The sequence below is a fragment of the Carassius carassius genome, chromosome 20 (assembly GCF_963082965.1).
Source record: "Carassius carassius chromosome 20, fCarCar2.1, whole genome shotgun sequence".
Taxonomy (NCBI): Eukaryota; Metazoa; Chordata; class Actinopteri; order Cypriniformes; family Cyprinidae; genus Carassius; species Carassius carassius.
Genome location: NC_081774.1, coordinates 5,609,674 through 5,620,563, shown reverse-complemented (window position 1 = coordinate 5,620,563; position 10,890 = coordinate 5,609,674). Strand labels below are relative to the sequence as shown.

At 34.6% G+C, this 10,890-nt stretch overlaps 1 protein-coding gene across 1 annotated transcript; it reads right to left on the bottom strand.

The window, feature by feature from the left end:
• Positions 1 to 776: 776 nt before the first annotated feature.
• Positions 777 to 9,299, bottom strand: LOC132096121 (EEIG family member 2-like). Its single transcript, XM_059501306.1, has 11 exons — positions 9,099 to 9,299; positions 7,944 to 8,064; positions 7,309 to 7,338; positions 7,113 to 7,229; positions 5,780 to 5,826; positions 3,667 to 3,770; positions 3,274 to 3,381; positions 2,936 to 3,131; positions 2,714 to 2,850; positions 1,362 to 1,425; positions 777 to 1,118 (listed from the first exon to the last, which is right to left on the bottom strand). The coding sequence occupies exons 1-11, from the start codon at positions 9,242 to 9,244 to the stop codon at positions 1,076 to 1,078; spliced, it is 1,113 nt and encodes a 370-aa protein (XP_059357289.1). The 5' UTR covers positions 9,245 to 9,299; the 3' UTR covers positions 777 to 1,075.
• Positions 9,300 to 10,890: the final 1,591 nt, after the last annotated feature.

Below are 10,890 nucleotides of genomic sequence, written 5' to 3'. Positions count from 1 at the left end.
TAAAATGGAACTTATTACAGTGGAGCACATGTATGGCATGTTGAATTTTGTTTAAAAGCATTTATGTATTTTGACCTTTATGATGAAATGAAACATCAGATATCATAAATCTTTATTTCTTTGACTTCAGTTTTTCTATAGTTTGACAGTTGTCGCTATCAGAAAGCCTGAACACATAAATTAAATTAACGTTTTTGCCTTGTATACATTCTTAAATGTATTACAGTTTTGTAATCTACAATATGAAATCTGATAAACCGCCCTTTTGTATTACCCTTTAAAATTGGCATATTCTTTTAAACACATTTTTGCAGTAATAAACTATAAAATATCCCACATTTACAAACCCCTTTCAAAAAACACAACAACATTAAATAGATCCTAAATACGTCTTCTACGTCTCTCCTTAGCTGAAAAGGAATGCCATGGATTATGCCATTTCAACAAAAAGTCCACTATTTGCAACGTCCATCCCCGTGCAACTTGTGCTCGAGTCTTGTTTATGATGACAAAATGCTGACAGCACTAAAATGGGATCTTAGAAACTGACTAATTTGTGGGTCATTTTGACTGGGTGTTGAACCAAGAGTCGCTTACAGTACAGACCATCTTAGCAGTCATCCGTTTACTGTACATTTTAATTTGATCATTATGCATGGTCTCACAAAAAGACAGATATATGATTTCAAGTTGTCCACTTGAAATCAGTAGTAAATTAGTATACTTTTTAAATATTTTTTGAAGTGCATCAGTCCGTGTCAGTGGCCCTGAATCTGTAACACATCTTTTTGGTTCCACCAGTTGTTCCAAGTCTTTTTTAAAGTGTCTGTGAGAACTATATCTATCCATTTTTGGTAAAAGAATACCAATCCCAAGTATTTCCTGTTACTCTGAGCTTAAGCAAAGCTTCTGTCTGTCTTCAGGGCTTTACCACTAGGTGGAGCAATGATTGCACAAATTCCTAGAGCCCATGTGTCAGGAGACCAATATAGAACTGCTACTTGTGATCGAAGACAACTGCTGTCCTCTGGTTTGACACAGGATATTACATCACCTTACCCCACGGACATTCAGTCTAGCGTTTTATAACAACCTGTTCAAAAGCTCCTGCACCAACCCTGAATGATTGAAAGAGAGAGACAGAAGGCATTATATTACATTATATTACATTACAGAATTACATTACCACAGTCTGCAATTTTATGATGTTGTCAGAGCTCATGTAACATAATATCTCTCTGTAATCTGCTTCTTATAATGCAAAACACAATGAGCATGTATCACACAAGGACGGCATAAGCGCACAATGCAAGTTGCCAGCGGCGACCTTGGGGCTGGGAAAGTTACATAATATAACTCACATGGTGTGCTGAGAGCCCAGTGCAGTGCTGCCTCCTGGCCCAACAAATAGTCGCAGACCCTCCTCTGCAACACACATACATATTTAGACATCATTCAGTTTGTACAAAGGCTTGGGGGGGGGGGGGGGTTAAAATAAACAAATAATAGACATAAATTAGTGCTGTCAAACGATAAATCGCGTTTAATCGCATCCTAAATAAAAGTTTTTGTTGACATAATAAATGTATTTGTGTGTGTATTTATATTAACTAAATATACACAGTGCATACACATATATTCTATAAACAAAAACTTTCATTTTGAATGCGATTAATCGTGTTTAATCGTTTGACAGCACTAATATAAACCCTCATATCAACTGGTGAATGATAAAAAGGGCAAAAACCTCCCTAATCATTTAAAGAGTAAAAGCGTTAGCAAACATGAACTAATAAGATGTTGGAAAAGATGTTGTGGCAACTAAAGTTGCTGTCTCTAAGGTCTATCAGTGAATCAGAGAGAGAGAGAAGAGGGGAAATTTAACTACTGTATCTGTTTGTTTGAGACAGTAGTAGTAACCATAGTAAACATTCATCTTACAAAGCCACAATGTGTTGCATATTAAAGTGCAACTGAGCATCTGTGGTAAAACACAACTCAGAATTTCCTTATCCAGAGTTTGCGTCTTATGAATGCATTGAGCGCCAACTATGGGACAGTGGAATACAGTGTGCTGTGATATGAAGGTCTGTGTGAGCTGGTCATATATGACGTTCCCATTTGTGTCTACTTGGCTGTTGACCACAGCCTGGTGTTTTGGAAGTGGAGATGATGTTTAAATTTAAACTTTTTATCAGGGAGGTTGCTGTTCAAAATACACTTGTAGAAGCAGATGTCATTACCGTAGATGTGTGTGTGTGTGTGTGTGTGTGTGTGTACATTTTCTTTGGCAAGTCGCAATATAGTCTTGGTACATTTTTAAAGGAAAAAATAATAGAATGATTTCTGAAAGATCATATGACATGAAGACTGAAGTAAGGATGCTAAAAATTCAGCATTGCCATCACAGGAATAAATTGCATTTTAAAAATATGGTCAGACAGAAAACAGCTATTTTAAATTGTAAAAATACTTCACTGTTTTTACTGTATCTTTGATCTAATAAATGCAGCCATGGTGAGCTTTAGAGACTTCTTTTAAAAATATAAAAAAATCTGGCCAGCCCCAAACTTTTGAACAATTGTGTATATCTTCATATTGCATCCAGCTGTGCTATTTCAAGCGAGCACATAAAATACATTTTTACATGATATGGCTTATAAACATCTGAACTGTAAATGCTACATGCATCAATGTGCTCTCTAAATACTACCTTCATTACTGGAGTCCAGTATGCTGTGGCTGAAGTCTTGGCCCTGTAGGATTGTCTCGATTATATCATCAGCATCCACTCTGGTAGCATCCACTCGTTTTAGCTGAGACTCAACCGAGTCCTGTTTTACAGGGTGCCTGAAATGCAAACATACAAAAGAAGTACACTTTACTAAAAGATTTTTCTAGATTTTGCAGGAAGAGCTAATGCACACACGTTTACCTGTTGGCTGTGATCCCACTGTGGGATGGTGTGGCTAAGTGCTGGGGTAAAGGTGTGCAGGCATGTGTGCGGGACTCTCTGTCCTCACTGGGTTCTGGTAGGCTGCCAATCCCAGTGGAGGCACTCCCCACAGACAAGTTCCTCCTATGAGAGAGCTCCGTCAGGCTGGAGGAGCGTGAATTAGCCGTGCTGTAGCCTACAAGAATGTCCAGACTGATCAATTTATTTATATATATATATATATATATATATATATATATATATATATATATAAAATGCAAAAAGTCATAGAAGAAAAAAAAACAGGAAAGCAAAACATCTGGTGTGAATGAACAGACCGGAAAACTTGGACTGCTGGCTGGCGTAACTGGCTGTTCTTGAGTGACTACACTTTCCCATTTCATCTGGAACAGAACCATGACTGAAGCAACTTTTTCTTAGGTTTTCTAGAATAAAATAAATAAATTAAAAAATCAGTGGAATGTTACCATCATTGTGAAATTTGGAATTGTTGAAATGCGAAGGGGACTTTACTAGGTTTTTAAGAAAATGAAATATACCAATGCAGTCAAAAGTTTGGAATAATTATTCAATTTTTTAAAATAAATAAATCACATTTTAAAGTATTTAAATTGCTTATGAGCATAAGAGACAAAAACCAAAAAAAAGCATATTATTCCAAACTTGGCCGGTGTATAGGTAGTGATTTTGTGTGAGGATTGTGGAGGTACCTGTACAGATTTGAGTTGCACTCTGTGTCTCTGCTCTTCTGTCCTCATCTAGACATATATCTATTTCTCCTGGAAAACCAATGGTCATTGCAGTGGATGGAGGCCTGGAAGAGTCAAAATATCTTCATTAAAAACATATAAACATACAAAAACATAACAAATGTTCAAAATAAAACATTGCTCCATATACAAAATCACATAATATATTTTCTTAACTTAAACAGTAACTTAAATATTATTTTTTTTATTTAAAGAAATGTATTTAGATATTTAAACAAATTCAGGCTCCTAATTCTTTACTTGTGAGGCTTAATATTTAGAGGGGAAAAAAACACATGAAATATTTCTAATTCAGTGTTTAACAGAAGAAAGTCAGTCATACAGGTCTGAAAAAATAAGGTTGAGTAAATGCTGACAGAAATGTGTATTTTCTGTGTGAATCATTCTTTTAATAAACTGAACCCAGCCAGATCATAGAGAAGGAATAATCTATAAAACACAGATTTCAGAGGATATTAATCCATAAAGTACTAATCTGGCATTTCACTTGGTTTTAGTGCCTCTAAAGCAACACTGACATAAAACTAGAATGCACCAGCCAGAGCTAAAAGCACTCGAAGTGCAGTATGAGCTTTCCCACACACACAAACACCCCGATAACACTTCTGCAGGATCCACAAACACACACTCACCGGGAAACACCACCAAACACTTTGATTTATGAGTGCGCATGGCTATTTTTGACAACCATTCACAGTGAAGCAATGATACAACTCTCATTAGAGCACGATTCACACACACACCTCTTCATGGAGGTTTATTTATCACTCATTTCAGTTGCTAATCCACTGTCACAACACTGTATGTGTTGTTTTAATGGGACATTGTGTGCTAGTTTGCTTACGTAACAGGAAGCACACCTTCCTGCTGTGTGAAATGCTGAAGTGCTGTGTGAAATGATTAATATTACCCCCTCTAAATGTCAGGATAAATGTCAACTATTTCAACATGCATGCAAACGCATCCACACACTTATTTCAATATACTAGAAATACTAGTGCATCTGAATATAATCAGACCTGCTTAAAGTGAGAGGGCAGTGAAAAAAGAAAACACATTCGTTTTTCTTCACAAAAATAAATACTTAATGTTAATTATTGTTCAGAAATGTGATTACTATTTTTATTATCAACAACCTTCCTATTACCGGTGTTGAATAATGTAACATTTTTCCTTATTGTGCTACTTCTAATACTTATCATTCAGAAGAAACACACCCAATATGCTGATTTTCTACTCAAGAAACATTTATTATTTTTAATGTTAAAAACAAATGTGCTTCCTATTATTTTTGTGGAAACCATGATGCTGACCTCGACTAAGAATTTTTCTGGGTGACTAGTAGTCGTTCATTTTAAGCATAAGTCGACTAATTGTACGTTTAATAATAAACTATTTAAATCATTATAATGAACATTTAATTGCCTACATAGCCTTTTTGTTGTTATTGTGAGTGCGACTAAGCAACTAATAAAATATTGGTCGACCGAGCCTTTTCTGGTCGACTAACGGTTAAATGACTATTAGGGGGCAGTCCTACATCTTATTGAGGATTCTGTAGTCTTTACTGTCACTTTTGATCAACTGAATTGAATGAAAGTATAATTTCTTTTGAATATAAATCTTACTGCTTACTTTAGAAGGTTGAGTTAACATACAGTACCACCTTAACTAATAATTAGAGGTTTCAAGCTAAACATCACCAGGAAGTGGTTGAACAGGACTTCCTGTGTTCATGCAGTCCTAGACATTGGTGTCAGAAAAACACTGGCACAAGCACTCTGGCACAGATGCATTGACACGCAAAACAAATACAAAGGCATCACTGACGGCAGCTGCGTCGGCTATTGTTGCACAGTTTCAAGGTCATTCTGAGCTGCTGGGTTACTCGACCAGCGTGGTCTTTCTGTATCACTTGTTGTTAAACTTAAATAAACTAGACTGGAGACCAGCATCCAAAACATATGCTGGTCTTTTCAAAAGGAAGCAGATTTTAGATTTGAATATGAAAATCAACTTTTTAAAATCTATTCAAAATTAAGGGACAACTTACGTTTTAAAGCAAGGATCACCTGACATTAACTGCATACTGATTATCACCTAGACAAAGAGAGAGAGGTGGTGAGCGGTTACATAAACGTACAGTATGAGATATAGCAGACTGTATTTTTGCTTAATAGCCCTGAAAACATTAAGATACCCATAAATGCACAATATACACATAAATTAATCAATTCTAATAAATATATAGCATGAGGTTGATGCTTTTTTCTCAAATTTAAGGACATATACACATTTTTTATTTTTTATTTATTATGTTAAGTGTCTCATAAAGCAGAATTGATTTCTATTTGATGTTTACTATTATTTTAACTTAAAATATGATTGAAAAAAGTTTGATTAATATTTTATATTATTAACATATAATACTGAATATATTAATATAGTGAAATAATAATGATGATTAATATTATTAATATTACATATGATGTGAGTACCACTGTTGAGTGTTTTTGGTGCCATTTCTCAGCAAACCCCATATTAAAGAATCTAAAACGTTTACTTATACTATTATGTTTAATAGTCTCAAAAAGAAGAACCAATTTTTTATTATTGTCACTTCAGCTTTTCAACTCAATGGCAACTTAAAATATAGTTTTAAAAATAAAAATACAGCATAATATGCATTTAGTTATTATTAATATTAATAATAACAGTCATTAACAATGCTTTTTTTCCACAATATTTATTTACTATTATTCTTATTATTATATGGTTAAGATATTTTATTATATTGTTATTCTTAAGAATATTATTATATAATAATATTCTTAACAATTTATAAATAATAACTATTTTACTATTTTTTTTACTTTAACTATTTTAAGGGCCCAATAATCAGCAAACCCAGTATTAAAGTATCAGTTAGAAAAGTGTGAATATATATAATATAATATAAAGTCCCATATATAGTGTAAAATAACTTTAATGCGAAACATGACTTATTTCTATAATAAACGTACAAATATGGCATCACGTGTGTGTCTATATGTTAATGGGTTGCAGTGATGCAAGTTAAAATGGTCCGTTCATGTGTGTGGCTCTCTACTACAGCTATAAATGTGCAGTCCTGTGAAATTTTGGGTGCCCTGCGATCAGCTCCAGGCGGAGGTGGAAGGATACAGGCCTGTGGAATTCTGGGGGCGCTGTGAACAGCTCCAGGCGGAGGTGGGGGTAGTGGATTGGAAAAAACAGCGCAACACAGGCCGAAGCATGCCACACATGAAGTAACACAACACCACACACAGATCTGAGGAGACACGCCCCTCACCCCTCAACTGTGCTTCTTCATTATAAAGTTTTCTGTTATGTATGTGTGTTTGTACCTTCAGTATAGAGTTGTCCTGACGTGTGTTTTTGGTGTTGTATCCCTCCAACAGGCAGTGCCGTGTGGTGCTTCCTGAACCGGCAAACTCAGCCAAGTTTAAATCAGCAAACCCAAGCTGTGTGACACACACACTGTATCAGTGCCAGTGATCTGACAGAAAAAGTCTTCATAATCCACAGATAAACTAAGCTTACCTTTGCAAATGTCTTCCCACCTTTAAGCTCCTTCATAAAAGAAAAAACAAAAATCAAAAACCTCACCCAATCCAACTACATTTGAACAGAAACAAACAGCTTAGAGCCCAATTTACAATAAGGATGTTCGATGTTGGGGGGTAACGCATTACAAGTAACATGAGTTACGTAATCAGATTACTTTTTTAAGTAACTAGTAAATTAATTACATTTTAATTTGCAAGGAAATATCTGAGTTAACTTTTTTTTCTTTGCAACTGAGCTTCGATGATCCAATTCAACCATACTAAGCAAAAATGACACATTTGTGTTTCATTTTTGTTATTGCTGAATATTCATATTCTTCATGCAGTTTGTTTGAGCTGCGCTCTCTACTGATCAGACATGAATTTACATTTATTTCTGCCTGAGGCATTTTTATTTCACTTTTATTGTGAGATGGCTTTTATATTTGTAAAATAACTACTTTTTTATAATAAAAACAAACAAGCAACTCTTAAAAATGTATTCAAAAGTAGCATACTTTCCATAAAATGTTAAGTAACATAAGTAACTTTTTTTTATGGGGTAACTCAATATTGTAATGCATTACTTTTAAAAGTTACTTCCCCAACACTGAGGATGCTAAATCATACCTTTCTTACAGACACCCGAAAAACACGTGGATCCAACACCCCTGTCCCTGCATTAGCACTCATCTTACATAAGAAGGAGAATCTTTTCTTCCATTTAACACAATTCACCAGAACTGGCTCTCTGCAGGAGAAAGCACAGGAAAGATCATGTAGATAGTGAAGACAGAAAGACTGAAACAGACTGAAAGATTAAATGACAGACAGACTGATAGATTAAATCTGAATACAGTGTTTACCATCTTTGCCTCAATAAACAATGAAATCTCTATAAACTCTATCATTACCGCTGTTATTAGGGAAAGTGGTTTAGACAAAGCATTTATCAAGGCAGATCTGAATAAAAACCCACATTAAAATGTCTACAGGGAGAGGATTACTTTGTTACAATGTCTGTTACATCATGTTTATTCTGATTGTGAAATACTGTGCATTCTGTAAGTAATATTTCTGAATAATATTTGTTTTTCACTGACTTTGTACGTGTTTTTCCTGAAAACAAAGATACACTAATGCCAAGTAAAACTTCGGCTGTGGTGTTTATGCGGAGGAACGTCTGGAATTCCGACAGATATGGAATGTAACCGTTTTGTAAAATGCAGACTAACGGTACTGTTGCCACAACAAGTCCAGCCTCGACGGTTAGAGGAAGGAAAGCATTAGCTAATCAGTCAAAGCCCACTTCTGCCGACCTGTTGAGCAGAACACCCCCCTCTCATTCATCTCCTGCCAAAATACACGTTCCTCTATAACAAAATCATCTGCAATGTTTCAGAAAATGTCTCGATGTCAGTTTTATGCGCGTCTAGGTTAACGACGTTAATTGAGCCAAAAGAAAGGCACCACGTGAACATAAAACAAGCACTGCTTGTCAACTGTCATTAAAAACCTTTGATCATCTCGAACTCATTCATCATCAATCAGGCAACCGAATGAAAATAAGTCAATTATTTCAAGATTAAAAAGGCTTGATGTTCTTGATCACTCATAAAATATATTCAGCATCAGAAATACATGTATTATTTAACATTATTTCATATTAATATTAAATAGGGTTACATCTGGACATTTATTTAAATATATACACACATACACACCTTTCACTTGAATAAAATAATAAAAGAATATAATATACTGGATAAATTGAGTTGCTGTAACCTCGAAGACTCATCTGTGAAGCCTCCGTCCGTCAGTCGAACCTTGCAGAACAGAACTCCATTAACGTAAGGGACAGACGACAGCTCCTCCAGCTCCACATCAACTTTAAACTTGAACCTCTTCTTCCTCATCATGATGAAAGCCATTTATCGAATATGTATAGGACGACAGAATGGCTGCTATACTCCACGAATGGGATTTCAGGAGCAGCAGAACCCGAACGCTCAGACGAGCCTCTGTGGTGTCGGTGTGTCTGCGGGGCGGTAGTTTTTTAAACGCTGCTGTGTGAACTGAATTGAACTGACAACTGACGACATTTTAAAATAAAAGCCCTTCCAAAATATATCATGCTTACAATTAGACAGAATGAGTTTATAACATTATTTATTTGAGTGAATTAATAACGTGTTTTTATAGCAATGGAATCTAAAATAATTTATTAGTAATTTATTTTTAATTTATCTTATGGCTAATATGGAGATCGAGGAGGAAAACACGTACATTTTATTCAGAAGACCTATGCTATTTCAATAATAATAATAATAATAATAATACATAATACATAATAATTATATATATATATATATATATATATATATATATATATATATATATATATATATATATATATATATATATATGCACACGTGTGTGTGTACAATATAATTTCAGAATTTCATAGATTGATATAATTATTTTAGAATATAAAAATACCCATTTATATTTCTGTGTACATTTGTAATTGTTTTTTTTTTTAATATATGTCAATCCAAAGAGGGCTTTTGTGGGCGAGTCTTGAAAGACCAGAGAGAGAGAGAGAGAGAGAGAGAGAGAGAGAGAGAGAGAGAGAGAGAGAGAGAGAGAGAGAATGAGAGAGAGAGAGAGAGAGAGAGAGAGAGAGACAAGGTGAGTTTGGAGGACTCCTACTGGTCGATGCCGTAACATGACCATTCTGCTGTCATTAAGGATCTTTTTCTATTGGCCTCCATAACTCTGTTTCATCCTAATTTTTAGGTGAAGGAAAAAGGAAAATATTAAGGTAAAGGTAGATAAAGGAACATAATTTCATATTAATAGAGGTAGGTACATTTTATTCTCATGTGACACGGCATGGGACAATACAATTTTAAGAAATTAAATAGTTGATCACATGACGTGATAGCGGTTAAGAAAAAGTTGAAGTTGGAGTTTTATTTGCGTTTATAGGACCTTTTAATTTATGGACTATTTTATACTTCTTCATTGCACCAACATTAAAACATACCTATAAAGAATATACAGCATATAAAAGGAAGTACAACACAAGATATAAATAACTATTAAGAAAAATACAAAATACAAATACAGTTTAAAACATTATGGCCCGGTTTCACAGACAGGGCTTAGACTAAGCCAGGATTAGACCATAGATCAATTAGGACATTTAAGTAATTTTTATAAACATGCTTAGAAAAAAACATTACCGATGTGCATCTTAAAACTTAAAAGGCACTGATATATTTTTAAGATCAGTCAGTGCAAGTTTATTTCAGTGGAAACAGCTCAGACTTACATTTTAGTCTAGGACTAGTCTTAAGCCCTGTCTGTGAAACCAGGGGCAAATATACCTACCTTGCTGCGTGGAGTATAAGGAAAATTCATAAATATATGTAAATCGAGTTTGCATAAACATCACTTCATTCTTAGCAAACACTGTATACTGTACCGTAGAGGAATTATTGTTGTGCATTGATTCAGTTTAACTTAAAACGTTATTGATTGCTAAATCAACTTTCTGTTCGCGTGAGCAAAC

Excerpts from the sequence above, each read along its gene's own strand:
- LOC132096121 (XM_059501306.1), bottom strand. The coding sequence starts at position 9,244 with ATGGCTTTCATCATGATGAGGAAGAAGAGGTTCAAGTTTAAAGTTGAT. Across the intron at positions 8,065-9,098 it reads TTCACAGATGAGTCTTCGAG|AGAGCCAGTTCTGGTGAATT; the intron begins GTTACAGCAACT and ends TTTCTCCTGCAG. Across the intron at positions 7,230-7,308 it reads GTGGGAAGACATTTGCAAAG|CTTGGGTTTGCTGATTTAAA; the intron begins GTAAGCTTAGTT and ends TGTGTCACACAG.